The 20,682-nt window shown below is 42.1% G+C and overlaps 1 protein-coding gene across 7 annotated transcripts in view; it reads left to right on the forward strand.

Moving 5' to 3' along the window:
- LOC137301436 (centrosomal protein of 164 kDa-like) overlaps positions 1-20,682 on the forward strand; it is a 133,668-nt gene that overhangs the window by 46,146 nt on the left and 66,840 nt on the right. For 5 of the 7 annotated variants that reach the window (XM_067970937.1, XM_067970934.1, XM_067970933.1 and 2 more), the window contains 4 exons: positions 2,335-2,502; positions 4,064-4,177; positions 5,719-5,796; positions 19,738-19,848. In XM_067970937.1, coding sequence (XP_067827038.1) covers positions 2,335-2,502; positions 4,064-4,177; positions 5,719-5,796; positions 19,738-19,848 — 471 coding nt within the window. The remainder of the gene's footprint in view (positions 1-2,334; positions 2,503-4,063; positions 4,178-5,718; positions 5,797-19,737; positions 19,849-20,682) is intronic. The other 2 variants (XM_067970938.1, XM_067970939.1) reach the window with 1 other exon arrangement.

The following is a 20,682-nucleotide window of genomic DNA, read 5'->3' on the forward strand; positions in this document are numbered from 1 at the left end:
TCTAGAGGGATATAAAATATTAAGTGAGATAGAAAAGGTTACTCCAGTGCACTATTTTGAGTTATACCACAATTGCAGGAAAAGGGGACAAAATGGTAAGAGACAAGTTCAGGGCTGATGTCAGGAAGCACTGGAATGGCCTTCTAGATAAGGTAGTGGAGGCAAAATTCTGGAATCATTAAAGACAATTTTTATTTTAAAAGTCTGCCACAAGAAATATTATACTGCAGTATTTGACTGAATGTTCAGCTCTATATAATACATTGCCTACCTTTTTAACTAATGATCAAACCTTCTAACTCAAACCCTCTCTACACAACTTTGTATGCATTTATCTGGGCTATACACTTATGAGGATATGTTTATTAACCTACTTGGAAAATACTACTTTGGCTTCTCCAATGGCTGAGCAAGTTTACCCAATAGGTGGGGGACTCTAATTACCCTCAGCACCTCCAGATTAGGGAGAGGGAAATCAAGCTGCAATTCTGCTGCTGACTGCTACCTAGCAAGCATGTGCTTGAAATGTACATGTGTGTATGTTAGATAAGACATGATCAGGTTCAGCTCTAACTCTCCTTTTCCCTGTGTTTGAATTGCCTGTTGATACTTGCTGTCAAGGCTCCACATGAAGAATGGGCAAGGTGCCTGTCAAGTGGGGCGATACCCCAGCAAGGAGCCAATGCCTTTTGGTAAGGGGGTGGGGAGGAGCAAATTTGCAAGTGGCCGGATGGGGGGGGAAGATGGGGGAGTACTGATTTGTAGTTAGCAAATTGATGTTCCAACATGGTGGTCAAATCTAGCAGCACATTGGTTTGTATCCACATAACGAATTCTGAATCTCTATTGAGCTGTGCAATGAGGCCTGTTGCTTATCTGCAAAGGAACAGCAAGAGAATCTAATTGTGCAGGCTATAGAGAGGCACTGGAGCAGATTTGAAAGTATGGCTTCTTTTCACTCCCTCTTCCTGCCAGTAGTGGTGATTTATGGGGGACGGGAGGAGGAGAGAGTGTGGAGGGGGAGAAACAAAACGCCTTAACAATGGGGACCAAACAAAGTGCAGATCTGAAAGACCATTAAAGAAGTTTGAACTAGCATTCCTTATTATCAGTTTGTGAATAATGAGGTGTTGAAGTGACCCATTTAGATGATCAATTAGCAGATTAACATTTTCAAAGATTAAAAATTGAGGCCATTAATCTGTCGCATGAGTGTACATCCAGTGTGTGGACTACATAACTGCACACTGAAAGCAAAAATGGCTCTTATTTATACATGTACTTCAATTTTTGCTGGCAGTTTTTCATTTCATAAGTGTTACACACAAAAAAGTAGGATGTAGTTATCAGAGAATCTTACAGCACAGAAAGGCCATTTGGCCCATCGTGCCTGTTAGAAACAAAAAAAATACTGCAGATTCCAGAAATCCGAAACAAAAGCAGAAAATACTGGAAATACTCAGCAGGTCAGTCAGTATCTGGAGAGAACAGATGAGTTAACATTCGGGTTTATCAGTTATATGGTAGTTACTGATCGCAGATTGATAGTTACTGTGCGTATTTACAGCCAGCGCTACCTTGTTTATACTGCCAGGCTGTGATTCAGACTGGGGCTCAGGATAGAGCTCTGTGCAAGTGTGCTTGCAATGATGTGCAGAGCTCCAATTCTGGAAGTTAAATTTTAAGAGTACTGAGAGTGTGGGCAAGAACACACAAACACTCAATAAATAAGCACTGGGGGTAGGTTCACCAGGAGGTCCAACAGCCTCCTCAAACACTGTTAAACTTGACTTGATGCCACACTAGAGTTATACCCCATGCAGTGCCAAACCCAAGCAATCTGAGTCTGGCTGTTCTTGGGGTCTTCCACTCAGTCCCCAATTTCAGAATTCTAGTTCAATGCTGAAGTTGCAGTCTAAATGCACCCTTAAAGGCAGGATCAGTCTCTGCTGTGATTTTCTATGTGGCTGAATAGCCTTCTAACACTCACTGTCTAGGCTTCCCATGAATAATGGGTACTTGGGTGAGTTCTTGGAAGGCTGCCTGCACACTTGGAATCATGCCCCAGCAAAAGTTAGCACCATCAGACAAAGATGGGAGAAATTTATGAGGGAGAGAAAAATCCACTCACTGGTTGTTACAGACTTAATACACACATCTCCCATAGAAGTAAAAGGGGCCACCATTTATTTTTAACGACATTCTCGCTTAGATGTATGTTTACCAGGTAGTATACTTCACAAAGTAGACAGTTTTATAGCCATCACATGTCAATTTTGTGCTACTAAAATTGTTGCAACACTGTGACCAGGTTTCTATCTCTGTCTTTCTCAGGCACCGAGTTTACCGCCAACACTTGTCCAGGCACCTCAAGGGGGCCTTGCTCCCCTACGTGGCCTTGGGGAGTTCCCAACAAATACACTCTATGGTTCATTGGGCAATGCAACAGGAAATACTGGAGGGCTGATGAAGAGTTCCCTAGGAAGCACGACCACATTCGGGGTAATGGAAACTGGATTATACAGAAGACTTTTTTTTGCCTTTTTATAATTGTTATTTGAAATTGACTATGAATGCTACCCATGATAGGGAATGAATCCAGCAGGCGGATGGTCAAACATTAAATTGACTAACTAGTGACCAATAAAAGATACTGGAAGTGTCTAAGACAATAACTTGATTCATCCATTTGTGAGAATGTTCAAATGCACCATCCCCATCTTTGCTTCTGTTTTAGCCTGGTAGCCAATGAAAGTTGTAAAGTGCGGACTGCGACTCCAAACCAAGTGGATGCAGCGAATTGTAATTATCATCTTAGTTTTGTCTTCTATTTATTTCTGTTTTATATTTGTTTTCTTCCTTGCTCCTGTTATTTTTCTCTCCTTCCCTAATCCTGCAGGCATTGACTCCTTGTTGGGATACAATTCACAGGTGCCAGTTACACACCCATTCCTCACTCATGGCCATTCATCACGTGTGAGGCTAGTCAGTGAGTGCCAACAGGTGGCATCACAGCTGAGTCTGATCTTGTCTTCAGCACATATGCATTTTCCAGCAGGGATCACAGGATATTGAAAGTGGAATCCTTGCTGATTTGTCCCTATCTACCTTGGAGGCTAATTATAACAAACCTCTTTACTGCCATCCAATTGAGACCAGCTATCTCAGCACCGACCAAAGATCAAACCTTCCTAGTCTACATGGCTCAGCAGTTCATCTCCTTCATCAGCACTGTCCATTTGTACTTTGAAAAAATGTGTGTATATTTTTATTTAAGTTGAGCATTAATGATCACATCACAGGAACTCTCTTGGAATAGTCACGGAGCCCTGCAATGTGAGGAAGCTGAAATAACAGACACAATGGAAACACTACACTCACTAAAACACAGTATCTATTGTTAATTTAGGTTCTCTCAAATGGTCAACTTCAAGGTTGTGAAGGGCAAGTTTAGGGTAAACATCAGGAAGTTATTTTTTTTTTACATGGAGGGTGGTTGAGGTAGAGATACTGGATTTATTTAATAAACAGCTGGATGTCGCAATGGAAACGCGATAGGATTATTAAACTGGAAGGTTTGAGATCAAATGGGCCAAAGAGCTTTTTTTCATCCAAACAGACCACATGAAGTGGACATAGTACAAAAATTTAACACACCCGACATGTCACTAGGATTTCACTTAAATGTAAACACTGTTGACATTCTAAAATGTGATCTGTTCAATATTAGAGCCGATAGATAGCTTGTGGAGATTTATAGTCTCCAATTTGGTGCTGACTTTTCTGTTGTCATTTAATGAACTATTCACCAGCAGCCCAAATACTGGTGTTGTGCTGTCGTCGTTTTTCACCTTTGGGTTTTTCACTCTGACATGCTCTTCCAAGTATAGAAATGACATAACTTCAGTACAAAGAAACTGTACTGGGGTCTGTGCTCATATCCGGTGTGAAATTACATTTTTTGAATATAAATTTAATCTTTTTATCAAAAAAGTAAACGTTTCTGCACATAGTTATTACGTGTCTAGTAACAATTTCCTTTTTTGGGGCGGGGGGGCTAAAGATCCCCAAAACAGGTGGCCTTACAAAAAGTCTTCTGGGAGCAAAACACGAAGACAAGATCTCCCTGAACCTAGCAGACCTCAGTGAAGATGATGAGGACATGAGTGGAGAGAAGGTATGGTGATATAGTGGTCATAATACTGAACTAGCAGTCCAGAGGTGATTTGTTCCCACAATGGCAAGTTGTGAAATTTAATTGAATGAATCTGGTAATTTGTGAGCTGGCACCAGAAAAATGACTATGAAAGCAGCCAGAATGCCATAAAAACTCAATCCAACCATCATTGTCCTTCAGGGAAGGGAGCCTGCCACCTCTACCCAATCTGGCCTACATGTGACTCCAATTCTATACTGTGTGGTTGACTCTTGATACCCTATGAAGTGGCTTAACAGGCTGTAAAAACAATCACTCATGAAAAGGGCCCACTGTTACCGCAAGGCAATTAGGGATGGGTAATTATAGAATCATAGAATCATAGACGTTTACAACATGGAAACAGGCCCTTCGGCCCAACATGTCCATGTCGCCCAGTTTATACCACTAAGCTAGTCCCAATTGTCTGCACTTGGCCCATATCCCTCTATACCCATCTTACCCATGTAACTGTCCAAATGCTTTTTAAAAGACAAAATTGTACCCACCTCTACTACTGCCTCTGGCAGCTCGTTCCAGACACTCACCACCCTTTGAATTAAAAAATTGCCCCTCTGGACCCTCTGGCAGTTTTGCCAGCATTGACCAAATCCCAAGAACAAATTTTTAAAAGGGGTACATTTCGTGGAACTAGAGGTAGACATTCAAACTAGGGGCCTCGTTCCCAATGGGTCTGTGTCCGGTTCCCAGGTGGGCCACAAGACCATGTGGGCCAGGCACACTGCGTATTGCAAGCATGGTGTCTTCAGAATTTTGTATTCGTTTTTTTTCAATGTTTTCTGTATTTGTTGACTTACTAACACATTATTTCTGTTACTGCAAATGAATTAAAAGTTTCCAAACTTTTCCTTTGGATAAGTGATAACCGTGTTTCCTCTGTCAGTATTTGCAGGAGGTGCCTGGGAATATGCCAGTTTTTGCAGGTGGTCCCCCACATGAAAATTTTAAAAGCCACTGCTCTTGTCGTCTTTAGAAAAATTGGAAAGAGAAGTGGCAGTCTAAGGTCATTTGGGGTTAGGTCCTGTGCCACATCTAGGTAGTTAGTCTTATTTTACCACTGGACCATGTGACAACAGCAAGCCTTGATCAGACAGTTCTTATGAAAATGGAATTGTTGCATGATGTTTCTGAATATTAATATCATATACATTATCTTTAAGGTATTGGGTTGACATGTCTTGGGATGGCATTTGTAGATAAGAATAGCATCATTCCTGCTGATTTCATGAAAGAGTGGCTTGACTGTTGCTGCTTAGTTCCTTGTCCTTGTTAGTGCCCGAGGGAACACTTGCTTTACCTAGAAATGCCATTTAATGGCATATTTCATTTAACAAATACATTACAGTTTAATAGGAACTTTGATAAATGTAATGTGGTAAATCTCTGCTTGGACATGGTGCTGGTATGGAATTGCTGTCAGCATGCTAAAAGGGGTAGTAGAAAGTTTCTTTGAGGACTTCAGAGTTAATAAACAAAACCATACAAATCATTTATTCCCACAGAGTGCTCCCGATACTGCTCAGCTCATGAAGAACCTACACATAGATGTGGGAATCCTGGGTGATGGTTTTGAATATGAGGTACGAGGTTTTTTTTTTGAAGCATACTTACTCTATCAAAAATGAATAAAATCTGATCATGTTGCCATAAATCTCTCTCTTTGTTTTTAACTAAACTTGTGTGATTCATAGTATCATAGTAGGTACAGCATAGGAGGAGGCCATTTGGCCCGTCATGCCTGTGCTAGCCCTTTGAAAGAGCTATCCAATTCATCCCATTCCCCTGCTTTTTCCCCATAGCCCTGTAAATTTTTTCCCTTCGAGTATTTATCCAATTCCCTTTTGAAAGTTACTATTGGATCTGCTTCCACCACCCTTTCAGGCAGTGCATTCCAGATCATTACAACTCACTGTGTTTAAAAAAAAAAGTTTCCTCATGTCGCCTTTGGCTCTTTTGCCAATTAAATCTGTGTTCTCTGGTTACTGACCCTTCTGCCATTGGAAACACTAAAGTTACAGCCTTCCAAATTCAGTCTGTGAAACTCAGAACATTGGGAATCTTAAGAAGATTTCAGTTGGGCTTGGAACCTGAAAATTTAATTTATTCAAAACCATGTACATAAGGCAATCCTTTTAACATGATTTAGGACCTCACTCCCACTGTGGCTTTCTCCAACCTCTTGCCAGCCCATGTCTCTGCATCTGATCGCATTTCCATTCTCGATCAGCTTCCTCGTATAATAAGTGCATTATTGATCTGTGGCAAGAATATGTCAAGAATGGTGAATTTGAAAAGACTGAATACAACTTTAACTGTAAAAGGAAAACTGATGGCTGGCAGTGAGTTACAAGGCAATAATTTACTTCAGCAGTTCTGACAATATCCTAAACCACACGAACACAACTTGAGTGCTTTATAAAACTCAGGAAAATAACGAGACTGAGCTACTGCTTTCAACTGTGGGAAGACGTTTTGTCATTTTTATAATTATGTGTACTGACAATTTTTAAAGTTTTTTTTTTGAACTAAAAAATTTGGAATGATCAACTTTAAATTAAGCAATATTACTAACACAGCAAAGTGAGAATTTTGTGTTTAAAAAATTCAGCTAATTTGAATTAAGCGCTTTGAATTAAAAGGAGTAGACTGTACCTTTTCTAAAATCTGTTAATCCTTTAATTAATTGTACGTTAGGTGTGCTGAGTGCAGTAGTGATGTGCTACCATGCACATTAAGAGGTAATAATGGAGACAATAATGATATAGGAGCTGAGAACTAGCTTGACTTAGTAATATTGTGTTACAAGATTTTTATTTGTTCCCCAGGAGCTGATTACTGGCAAATGCACTAGGGATAATTATTATAGCTACCTATTAATTATGAAAGAATATTGTCTATTGAACCATTTTTATTGAAAAACTGTTTAAAAAAATCATATCCTCAAATTGAATCTTTAACATGGGGTAAATATTTAATAAGAAATTAATTTTTTAAAATCTTGAGCAAGATAGTGGGGAAGAGGAGATTTCTGATTCACCAACTCACTCCAATCAATCCATAAACCTTGCTGTGCTCAGTTTTGTAAAAGTGATGCAAATTGTAAAACTCATTAGGCGCAGAGATAGACTTCAATTTTACTAAGAGATGTGAATGCTTCCCTATGGTAAACACATGGATGCCTACAATGATTTTTTTTCCCTCTCAGCAATGATCCATCCCGAACAGAAGAAAACATAATTTTACACTGAGTGCTTCCATTAGGGGGCAGTAAAATGCAACTGAGAATTGTTGACCAGATCAGGCACAAGCTTAACCCAAACATCTTTGAGAGGCTAACATCTGTTGTTTATGCTGGTCCTTATATCAAATACAGAACAAAGTCCCATCACAATCAATATACTTTAGCTGTGACATGCAGTGAAGTAAAGTCAATTATCATTTTAATTTAAATCACGTGATTTATTTTTGCTGTTTGCAATTGCCATGATGGACAGACTGCTGCCCATCATGGTAGCTGCCCTGTCTGTGGACGCCAACTTTATATGTCATGTGTCGTTGGTTTGCAGTAGACGTGTGACTATTTCTGTGGCCGTTGGCCATGGATTATTCAGCACTGTAAATATCACTTTACCTTTTAGTATATACAGTGCCATTGTTCATGTCATAGAAAAATAGAGGTAGATGTTTTTTAATGCATTCATGGGATGTGGGCAACGCAGGCAAGGCCAGCATTTATTGCCCATCCCTAATTGCCCTTGAGAAGGTGGTGGTGAGCTGCCTCTTGAACCGCTGCAGTCCATGTGGTGAAGTTACTCCCACAGTGCTGATGGGTAGGGAGTTCCAGGATTTTGACCCAGCGGCGATATATTTCTAAGTCAGGATGGTGTGTGACTTGGAGGGGAACGTGCAGGTGGTGTTGTTCCCATGTGCCTGCTGCCCTTATCTTTCCAGGTGGTAGAGGTCGCGGGTTTGGGAAGTGCTGTCGAAGAAGCCTTGACGAGTTGCTTCAGTGCATCTTGTAGATGGTACACACTGCAGCCACGGTGCAGGGAGTGAATGTTTAAGTTGGTGGATGGGGTGCCAATCAAGCGGGCTGTTTTTTCCTGGATGGTGTCGAGCTTCTTGAGTGTTGGAGTTGCACTCATCCAGGCAAGTGGAGAGTATTCCATCACACTCCTGACTTGTGCCTTGCAGATGGGGGAAAGGCTTTGGGGAGTCAGGAGATGAGTCACTCGCCACAGAATACCCAGCCTCTGACCTGCTTTTGTAGCCACAGTATTTATGTGGCTGGTCCAGTTAAGTTTCTGGTCAATGGTGACCCCCAGGATGTTGATGGTGGGGGATTTGGTGATGGTAATGCCGTTGAATGTCATGGGGAGGTGGTTAGACATTCTCTTGTTGGAGATGGTCATTGCCTGGTATTCGCCTGGCGCGAATGTTACTTGCCACTTACCAGCTCAAGCCTGAATGTTGTCCAGGTCGTGCTGCATACCGGCATGGACTGCTTCATTATCTGAGGGGTTGCAAATGGAGCTGCACACTGTGCAATCATCAGCGAACAACCCCACTTCTGACCTTATGATGGAGGGAAGGGCATTGATGAAGCAGCTGAAGATGGTTGGGCCTAGGACACTGCCCTGAGGAACTCCTGCAGCGATGTCTGGGGCCTGAGATGATTGGCCTCCAACAACCACTACCATCTTCCTTTGTGCTAGGTATGATTCCACTGGAGAGTTTTCCCCTTGATTCCCATTGACTTCAATTTTACTAGGGCTCCTTGATGCCACACTCGGTCAAATGCTGCTTTGATGTCAAGGGCAGTCACTCTCACCTCACCTCTGGAATTCAGCTCTTTTGTCCATGTTTGGACCAAGGGTGTAATGAGGTCTGGAGCCGAGTGGTCCTGGCAGAACCCAAACTGAGCAGGTTATTGGTGAGTAAGTGCCTCTTGATAGCACTGTTGACGACACCTTCCATCAGTTTGCTGATGATTGAGAGTATACTGATGGGGCGGTAATTGGCTGGATTGGATTTGTCCTGCTTTTTGTGGACAGGACATACCTGGGCAATTTTCCACTTTGTCGGATAGATGCCAGTGTTGTAGCTGTATTGGAACAGCTTGGCTAGAGGCGCAGCTAGTTCTGGAGCACAATTCTTCAGCACTACAGCCAGGATGTATCCAGTGCACTCATCCATGGAGTGAATCAAATTAGCTGGAGACTGACTTTTGTGACGGTGAGGATCTCCAGGAGGAGGACGAGATGGATCATCCACTCTGGCTGAAGATGGTTGCAAACGCTTCAGTCTTGTCTTTTGCACTCACGTGGTGGGCTGTGCTATCATTGAGGATGGGGATGTTCACGTAGCCTCCTCCTCCCGTTAATTGTTTAATTGTCCACCACCATTCATGACTGGATGTGGCAGGTCTGTAGAGCTTTGTTCTGATCCGTTGGTTGTGGGATCTCTTAGCTCTGTCCATAGCATGCTGCTTCCGCTGTTTAGCATGCATGTAGTCCTTTGTAGCTTCACCAGGTTGGCACCTCATTTTTAGATATGCCTGGTGCTGCTCCTGGCATGCTCTTCTACACCCCTCATTGATCCCTGGCGTGATGGTAATGGTAAAGTGAGGGATGTGGCAGGCTATGAGGTTACTGATTGTGGTGGAATACAATTCTGCTGCTGCTGATGGCCAACAGTGCCTCCTGGATGTCCAGTTTTGAGCTGCTAGATCTGTTCTGAATCTATCCCATTTAGCACAGTGGTTGTGCCACACAACACGATGGACGGTATCTTCGGTGTGAAGACAGGACTTCATCTCCACAAGGACTGTGCAGTGGTCACTCCTGCCAATACTGTCATGGACAGATCCATCTGCGACAGGTAGATTGGTGAGGACAAGGTCAAGTAGGTTTTTCCCTCGTGTTGGTTCTCTCCCCACCTGCCGCAAGCCCAGTGTGGCAACTGTGTCCTTCAGGACTCGGCCAGCTCAGTCAGTAGTGGTGCTACCAAGCCCCTCTTGGTGATGGATATTGAAGTCCCCCACCCAGAGTACATTCTGTGCCCTTGCTACCCTCAGTGCTTCCTCCAAGTGGTGCTCAACATGGATGAGGACTGATTCATTAGCTGAGGGAGGTCAGTAGGTGGTAATCAGCAGGAGGTTTCCTTGCCCATGTTTGACCTGATGCCATGAGACTTCATGGGGTCTGGAGTCAATGTTGAGGACTCCCAGGGCCACTCCCTCTTGACTGTATACCACTGTGCCTCCAACTCTGGTGGGTCAGTCCTGCTGGTGGGACAGGACATATCCAGGGATGGTGATGGAGGAGTCTGGGACACTTCAGCTAGTGTCTTGTCCTATATGTACTTTACGCACTTGCCTTCCTCCCTTTTTCCCCATATATTTTGTTTTTCCATTCCATGCTATGCTTTGGCCATGAATTTCTTCATAAATTCTAACAGATGGCCTGCTTTGAATTAGCGGACAGCAAGTGTGCTTAAAGAGGAAGGAAATCCAAGGGAGAGTACTTTTTATTTAAAGTACTCCCCAACCTTACAGAGAAAAAGTTTTTATTTAAAAATGTTACTTTTACGCTCATGATGGAGACCCTTGGGTCTGCCCTGCCTCTGATGAGTCAACCCAAATTTTGCTAAGCAGTGTAGTCCACTCACAACAGATGCAGTGTTGAAACACTTGGGTAAACCAGACAAACCACGTCCAGTAACACATGTATATTTTTAATTGATTTGTCGGACAGGATTACTGGTTTATCCAGATAATCCTCCTGCACAGAGTATGGACCAGGGTATTTGTGGCTGTGTTTTCTGGCATTCTGGGAGTTGGCAGCCGCAGGAACATGGAGTTGATGAGGCTCAGAAGAGCGTCATGTAGCCGATCAGTAAGGAGGATGGGGATGGGATTTTGTTGTGTAAAGTTAGGTTGTGAAGACCTGGCGTCTGGGGAGTGACTTGTTATTACTTTGGCGATCAGTACTTCTAATCAAGTAGCATTCATTTGATGAAGATTCCTTTTGATTAGGTCATTCAGATAAATGCTGAGTGCAACCATAGTTCCAGTTAAGTAGAGATGGCAAAGTTGGGTAGGCTGGAGAGACTGTGGAGTCGGTGAGGATTAATTCTCATTGGATCTTTTATTATAATATATATGTATAATACTTTAACCCTTTCAGAGCATTTTCTCTCAGTAGAAATCTCCCTAGTACTGGAAATCACTTGATTTATCTCAGTTACAGCAAACATCAGGTAAACTGGTCAAAATCAGTCCCCTGCGAGCAGACTGCACTGCACTTTATACTATTTTCCTCTTTATAATTATAGAAGTGGTTGACCATTCCATTTTCTGTACAAGAGTCATTTCAGAACTGTGTAACTATTGCTGGACTGAACATAACATTGTGTTTAAGGAATTTAATGGATGCTGAAATCATGTTGCAGTAGAAACAACAACTTGCATTTATATAGCATATTTAATGTAAAATACATCCCAACCTGCTTCACCGAGGTGTGAGGGAAAGAAACACACTCCAAACCATCGGAGGAGAGCTAGGAATGGTGATAAATAGCTTGGTCAAAGAAGTGGACTTGAAGGAGGGTCTTAAAGGAGGAGAGGGTGGTAGAGAGGCAAATTAGTTTGAGGAGAGAATTCCAGACTGTGGGACCTAGTCACAGCCATCAGTAGTAGGGCGAAAGGATGGAGAGATGTACAAAATATCAGAGTCAGAAAAAGGGTTCAGAGGTGGATTGTAGGACTAGAGAAGATTACAAAGAGAGAGGGGAAAGCATTTAAACATAAGGATAAGAATTTTAATTTTGATGCACAGGAGGGAAACAATGTAGATCAGCAAGAATGAGTGTGATGGCTGAGCTGGACAGTGCGGAATTGGTTATGGGCAACAGAGTTGTGGACGAGCTGAAGTTCACAGTGGGTGAAAGATGGGAGACTTGCCAGGAGATCATTGGAGTAGTCAAGTCTGGAGATGATAAAGGCACAAATGAAGGTTTCAGCAGAAGATGGGCAAAGCTAAGGTCAGGTGATTTTATCGTTGGAAGTAAGTGGTCTTTATGGTAAAGAGGATACGGGATCAGAAGAATTTGCATTTATATAGCACCTTTCATGTCATCAGTATGTCCCAAAGTGCTTCATAACCAATTAATTTTTGAAGTGTACTCGCATGTTTTAAAGCAAACACGGGCACCAATTTGCACATGGCAAAGCAGCAAATAAAATGAATGAGCAGATAATCTGTTATCTTTTGGTGGTGTTGGGTGAGAGAGGAATGTTGGCCCGGACGCCAGGAGAGCAGTTTCAAAATATTGCCATGCTATCTTTTATGTCTGAATAGGCAGATGGAGCTTCAGTTTAACGTCTTATCCGAAAGACATAAGAACATAAGAAATAGGAGCAGGAGTAGGCCATACGGCCCCTTGAGCCCGCTCCGCCATTCAGTCAGATCGTGGCTGATCTTCAACCTCAGCTCCACTTTCCTGCTCGATCCCCATATCCCTTGATTCTCCTAGAGTCAAAAAATCCATCCATCTCAGCCTTGAATATATTCTATGATTCAGCATCCACAGCATTCTGGGGTAGAGAATTCCAAAGATTCACAACCCTCTGCGTGAAGAAATTCCTGCTTGTCTCAGTCTTGACTGGCCAACCCCTTACCTGAGACTGTGCCCCCTAGTTCTAGACTCTCTAGCCAGGGGAAACAATCTCTCAGCCCCAACCCTGTCGAGCCCCCTAGTAATCTTATATGTTTCAATAAGATCACCTCTCATTCTTCTAAATTCCAGAGAGAATAGGCTCATTCTACTCAACCTCTCCTCCTAGGACAACCCTCTCATCCCAGGAATTAATCTAGTGAACCTTTGTTGTACAGCCTCTAAGGCAAGTATATCCTTCCTTAGATAAAGAGACCGAAACTGTACGCAGTACTCCAGGTGAGATCTCACTAAAGCCTGTACAATGTAGTAAGACTTCCTTACTCTTGTACTCCAACCCCCTTGCAATAAAGGCCAACGTGCCATTTGCTTTCCTAATTGCCTGTTGTACCTGCATTCTAACTTTTTGTGTTTCTTGTACGAGGATTCCCAAGTCTCTCTGAACACCAACATTTAATAGTTTCTCACCATTTAAAAAAATTCTGTTTTTCTATTCTTCCTACCAAAGTGAATAACCTCACATTTCCCCACATTATACTCCATCTGCCACCTTCTTGCCCACTCACTTAATCTGTCTCTATCCCTTTGCAGGCTGTTTGTGTCCTCCTCACAGTTTACTTTCCCACCTAGCTTTGTATCTGCACCTCCAACAACGCAACGCTCCCTCAGTACTGCACTGAAGTGACGGGCTAGATTATTTGCTCAAATCCTGTCGTGGGGCTTGAACCCACAATCTTCTGGTGTGGAACGGATGTTTATCTCCAGTGATTCTCCCATGGAGGATCTAAGCCTGGTGTAACCCAGCAACATGTGATTGTCAGCCCTCTGTTGGCTAAAAGGTGCAGTTTCAATGCACGGTGTCCAGGAAACCTTTCGCAGGAGTTCACCATGGTGCAGAATTGTTAATATTTGGAGATGAACCCCTTTAAAACATTTCATTCTGTTTTTATTTAGTCATATAGAATACTAACCTAATGACCATGTGGTGCAATAACATTTATGTACAGCAAGTAATTATCTGAATCTCATTCATGAGGCCTCCGAATTGTAACCCAGTGAGGCAATGTGCAAACTCTTGCATACCTTGAGTTTTATGATCGCGTCTACTGCCACCACTATGGTGGCAGTAACATATTCTGGTATTGCCACCGACAGGATGTGGGAGGACAATACTCACCCAACCCTTTGTCTGTAATTTGTAATCTGATCCAGTCTGCTGCAGAGTAATTCAAGTTCTCTGGAATGTGTAACTTGATCCAGTCATTGTCGGGCAGGCTACCGAGTTCAGCGAGCGCACGGCGCTGACACTACCGAGTTCAGATAGGAAGGTATGAGGCCATGGAGGGATTTCAACATGATGCGTGGTTGGTGACTTATAATGCACATGCGCGGTCCAACACACTCCGGGCCAGAGTGCGCATTCGTTAGTCCCTGGTAGTCACAGCGGAGTTTTATTAGATTCCTAACCATGTGGGGAGACACTGAATAGCTGGACTGTACACCTTTCTCTGTCCTGATGGTCTAATCGTGGTTGTAGGATGGCTCATTTAAATTGTTGTGTTATCTATAAGCTCATTGTCACATCAGCTTCGCCATGACGAATGGCTAGAGGCCTAAGAGGGGGAGAGAGAGAGAATTGGGAGATGGTCTTGTGTCTCACAGCACAATTGTGCTGTGCTTAAAAAGTGGATTGATGCCTGCACACTTTCTGACTTTTGCAAATTCTAAAGGGAAATTGCCTTGTGAGAAATCATTAACATTCCTAAATATGTAAATTGGCATGGAAATGAGCATTTAATATTCAAAAGGATTTCCATTATAATTCTGAAACGGACTTCTGTGATTGAGTCTGTTGACTTGTACTGGTAAGAATCTCTTGTTTCCTAAATTGGATTCCTACAGAAAAAGACAGCAGTAAGAAGTAAAAAAACAACATTCCAATGTGGTTACTGATAGGATATAGTTTTTGTAGGATTCCAGTGTTCAGTGGACAATAATGTATGATTTAAGACGCCAGTCTAATGAAGGCATTCAAATGATGATGTAAACAAGAGCTAAGCTTGAGTGGTTTAACTGTAATTTGGATCCAAGATGTGTCTGTGTTTTTAACATGCACCATGAAGTTTATTGCAATTGTTTTGTTTTATCCATTCCACTGAAGATGGCTGTCATGGAGATACCAATGCCTAATTGTGCACTGTGTTGGATATCAGATAATACACACACCAAAGCACTAATAATTGTGATTGAATTGTTTCAGATTGATCATATGATCATTCAGTAATTGATGACTAAGTATTAATTTTGGGAGTGATCACATAGCAGTAATGGTAATGTTATTGAGGCATTCGCATAACCTTGTAAAACATGAAAGTTTAATTCGTTCATGACAGTCAGTCACCTGAATCCTGAGATAAGATTAATGCCATGAATGACTATGATTTATAGGGGCTCAATTTTATGTGGGTTTTTTTGTGGCAGCAGCTGTATTTTCTTTTTCCAGTTTCTTTCTCCCCCCTACCCCTTCCGTCTTGAAGGCATTGATCCATGTTGGGATACCATTCCATACTCATCGATGGCCCTTTAATGTGTTACCCAAGTGGCTATTCTCCAAGTGTGATTCTGGACAGTGAATGTCAGTAGGTTATTCAATTACTGAGAAGAAAATCATGGTTAAATTCAATCCCATCCTTGCAGATGCACTTTCCAGTAAGGGTTTTTAGATAGTGATCAACAGTAAGGACCCCCTCCCCCCCACCCCCCAACCTCTCCCCCTCTCTCCTCCTTTTCTATCCTCAGGATACTGAGATCAGCTGTAGTTTCCCACTCTACCCCAGCTTAGGTGAGCTCAGCACAGACCAGATATTGAACCTGTCAAGATTTAGAGGTAAGAATCGTGACAGAAAGATGAATATGATGGTTGCAAATGGAATGTTCCCTTTGTCAGTATGATCACCAACTTGAAGGTGATCATGTTCGTACATATACTTGTGTCGTATATAATAGCTTCCAGTGGGCACTGTTCTGTAATTTCACTCGATTTTGTTGCTGTCAATTCTGCTGGTTTATTACTTTAGAATAACAGCGCATATTTTTGTTTTTGTTCTTAGTCAGAAAAAAAATGCATCTACAATTTTGGTCGGTCTGGTTAGAAAACTTCCCAATATTGGTGGAGGGCCCCAACAGGCCAGGAATGCAGACAGCGCATTAGGCTGAGAGGCCAGCTTGCCTGAGGCCCGGCTCAAGATGGCGAATTGAGCTATGTGCTACTGTTGACCACTGATCATATTTGCCACCACAGCCGCCAAGCAATCAGAGACACAAGGGAGGTCTTGGTGCCTTCAACTGTGCTGGTGGCACTTTGTTTACTTTACAGGGTTGCTTTCAATGGAGTGCTTGGCATCAGTGGCAATCCTGTACAGCTCATGGGGTACTAAACATGCACTCCTTTACACTTTTCCTGAGGTACTGCCTTTGTCAGTTCAAAGGGACAAGAACAACTTGCATTTATATAGTGCCTCTAACATAGAAAAACGTCCCAAGGCACTTCACAGAGGTGCAATCAGATAAAAATTGACACTGAGCGAACGGAGATATTAGGAGGGGTGACTAAAGCTTGGACAAAGAGGTAGGTTTAGGGAGGCCTGAAAGGAGGAGAGACAGAGAGATTTAAAGAGGCAATTCCAGAGCTTAGGGCCTAGACTTCTGAAGGCACAGCTGCCAATGGTAGGGTGAAGGGGTTGGGGGATGTGTAAGAGGCCAGAGTTGGAGGGCTGGAGGAGGTCACAGAAATATGGAGGGGCAAGGCCATAGAGAGATTTCAACACGAGGATGATTTTAAATTTGAGGCATTGGTGGACTGGGAGCCAATGTAGGTCAGTGAGTACAAGGCTCATGGGTGAGCGGATTTGGTGTGGGTTATAATACGGGCAGCAGAGTTTTGGATGAGAAGTTTATGCAGGGTGGAAAATTGGAACTTAGCCAACTATTGGAATAGTTGAGTCTGGAGGTAACAAAAGCATGGCTGAGGGTTTCAGCAGCAGATAAGCTGAGGCAGGGGTGGAGATGGGCAATGTTATGGAGGTGGAAGTAGGCACTTTGTGATGGAGAGGATATGGGACCAGAAATTCAGCTTAGGGTCAGCTAGGACACCGAGGTTGTGAACAGTCTGGTTTAGCCTGAGACAGTGGCCGGGGAGGGGGATGGCATCGGCGGTGAGGGAATGCAGTTTATGGCGAGGGCCCAAGACAATGGCTTCGGTCTTTTGAATGATTAATTGGAAGAACTTGCGGCTCATCCAGGACTGGATGTTGGACAAGTAGGCTAACGACACAGAGGCAGTTGTGGGGTTGAGAGAGGTGGTGGCGAGGTAGAGCTGGGTGTGATCAGTGTACATGTGGAAGTTGATGTCATGCCTTCGGATGATGTCACTGAAGGGCAGCTTGTAGATGAGAAAGGGGCCAAGAACAGATTCTTGACAGACTCCAGAGGTGGTGGTGCTGGGGTGGGAAGAGAAGCCATTGCAGTAGATTCTCTGGGTACGATTGGATAGGTAAGAGTGGAAGCAAATGAGGGTGGACAATGGAAATACACCACACTAACACACACACGCACACGATTTGAAGATGCCAATATATTCCCTTTCAAACTGCTTGATTTTCCATTTTCACACACTTAATAAATAGAAGGTCACAAATCCAGAAGGTTCTCCAGCTGAGTGGAGTGTCCATTTCAAGAATGATACCAGAGGCGATGATGTATTCTGTGCATGATCTAGCAACAACAGCAATGATTTTTCTCTGCATTTATTTTGAGGTGTTGACTGTTAAAGTCGAATTGGAATTTGTGAAGCCAGTAATCGCATTTTTAATTTCCAGCATTTTCTAGATAATCTGAAACATGTATGTAGATACGTTTGATACTGCCATACTCACAGGGTTAAAGATTATATCTCCAGTATATTCTCCAGCTGTGGTGTAGATGAAGTAACACCCCTGCTGGCAGAACGAATCGGGTAACAGTAATTAGATTTTCCCCTCTGGGATTCACAAAAAGCAACACCAAATTAATTCCTAGTTGCTTGAGCAGTTTAGTAATTATCTGAGGTGTGTGTGAGAGAAAAGGGAACGAGTGCAGCAATTTCTTTCACCATCAGTATTTTTTAAATGTATCCAGTCACTGGTTTAGATCCACACGAGTAGGATAGGAGAGTGTAGCCAGCCACAGCATCTACCATTCTTTCAAGTGTTTCTGATTTTTGGTGTTTTTCAGCGAAACAGAAAATGGGAGGGCCAGAAGGGGAGGATACAGCTATCCTCAAGCTCTTTCATTAATTACAGCAGATTTCTCATAGCATGACACTGGACTTCTTAAATTTGGCCCAAGTGCACAAATGAACTCTCCTAGATTGTATGCATGAAACTCTTACCAGTGTTAAAACAATGGAAGTAGAGTCCTTCCAAGATTGGGACGCAGGCTTATGGTCCAAATCATGTTGCATCTTCTGCACTGCCCATTCTTAATGTAGTGAATGCAAGTGAACAAAGAAGAAATAAACAGAATTGAATTTACCAAAAGCCAGCTTTCAGGTTTATTAATAGTTATTGATCTTACTATCTCAGTAAGAAGGTAAATTTAGCCACCTTAGGGACAGGGAAAATGGTTGCATAATTGGTTGATCTCCTGTGGCATTGCACACGGGGAGTCGATACCAAGCTTAGTTTTTAGTTCGCGGGGCAATTGACCTAAAAACTATACTTGTAGAATGGGGTTCATTAGAACTCCTGCCTAAGGGTCTACGTATAGAACACTAACCCGTCTGTTCTCTTTACTGATAATGGTGGATCCTCTGCGTATTTCCAGCATCTTATTTTTACAATTTGGACAAAAAAAACTGTAATGAATTTGTCAGAAAAGGAATATCAACTTTAAGGAGAAAAAGATGTGAGATCCCACTGTATTATTTTTTTATATTAGAAAGCTAAACAAAAAATCCATAAATTTATTCACATTTGGATTGTCACACCTTATAAAAATGCGGTCCCTGTGACTAACTATTCATTATTACAGTCTGTTTACAAGAATGACTAAAAGCCAGTTATCAAGATGTGTATTTGTTTGACTTGAAATATGCTTTGTATATCTTTATAGATTTAGCTAGGGCTGCAATTGCTGGGAGACTGTCTAATGGGATGATTTTTTTTTCCCACCCACTTTTTCAACAGCCAAAAACAAAATCCAAAACTGGATCTGACTAACTGAACCAGCTAAATGGGCTTCAAGAGATCTCCTATTATTACATGGAGGGCAGGTTAATGGAAATTTCTGTCATTCTTTCTGGGTGCCACAGACCAGAAGACTAGTGTTACAGTGTGATTACAAGATCTATCTAATGATTACAGTATCACTTTGAATTTTAGTTCACATGGGTTTTGTCTGAGGTTCACTCCTTACAAGTAGATTTAAGATGAAATTTCTCACAGTACAACTTGGGTTTTGTTCTTCATGCTCAGTGCATTCTCAGTGGTTTAAAATGTCAATCAAGAATAAAGTCATTTAAGTTTCCCAAAATATCAGTCATTTTTCACTGCATTATAAGCAGAGATTTTCAGAAATCCTCATGCAGTTTTCTGAAGTTGGTAAGTACATTAGTATTTAGAGTTAATGTGTTTGGGTCATGATTGTGCAGTTTAAGGATGTGTGGCGTATGTGGAAAAATTATGTGGCAGAAGTGAGAGAATTGATTTCATATGTAGAGATCAGGTAGGCATTTTTCTGGAGTTAACTGTACTGTTACTTTTCACTGTTCATTGGTGTCACTACTGGACATTTCCTTAAACATTCAGGAAAGTGCAGAAATCGATGAGGATGCAGATCATGACCATGTTGATGAAGGGACTGAACCTGAGCTTCAAAACCTCCCAGGGTCTGATGAAGAAGCAGAAAGTCAGAAAGAGGTGATTTTTGATTAGTTGTCTGACATCACAAGACTGATGTCACTGAACCCACATAGAATGCCCTCCATCACTCCATTAGTAGAATCTGCGCCTTTAGATATGCAGGTGATTGTATTCATAGAATAGGCTAAACTAGATCCTAGAGAAGTGGGAAAGCTGTGGTCTTCCACAGCCAAAGTTCTGCTGGCTGACCAGTGTTGCATTCTAAAAGTTAGTAAGTGCTGTTTTCAAAGGAAAAATGGTTTTTATTGCCAATCTATGCAAGTTATATGTGGCAAATAACCGATGCATTTACCATATGCTGGATCTAGGTTATTACATGGGTCAAAGATAACAAGACAAAAAGTCTTGGTTATGCCATTTATCCTCAGCAAGGCAATCCATTGTAGAACATTGTTTTCTTGAATCCATTTATGAAAAATAGTAATTAATTCATAAGAGAAACACCTGCAAAGATTGCATTATTTTTCAGTTCCACACACACAAATGTTTAAAAATAGCTAGAATCTTGGAGAACACCATTTTTGTTTTAAGCAGGCAACATTCTCCAACCTTGTTTTTATGATTTTCTTTGCTCCTTGGCTATTCTGTCCTCGTGTGGGAGCCACTTGCATTACGTAGGCGTTGCATGGAAAAGGAAGCTTAAGTTTTTATACTGCTATAAAATATTTCCCAAAAAAATTATTCTGGTTTGTATTTATTCAGTGCCATGGAAATACAGTATAAAATAAAAATGCCTGGAAAGTTAGTATCCTTTCTTTGATTTGTGCCTCCAATCTCTGAATATGTTGTGTCCAATACCACCCCAATGCTGGTCAAATCTTTCATACTGGC

The sequence above is a fragment of the Heptranchias perlo genome, chromosome 33 (genome assembly GCF_035084215.1).
Source record: "Heptranchias perlo isolate sHepPer1 chromosome 33, sHepPer1.hap1, whole genome shotgun sequence".
In the NCBI taxonomy this organism is placed as follows: Eukaryota; Metazoa; Chordata; class Chondrichthyes; order Hexanchiformes; family Hexanchidae; genus Heptranchias; species Heptranchias perlo.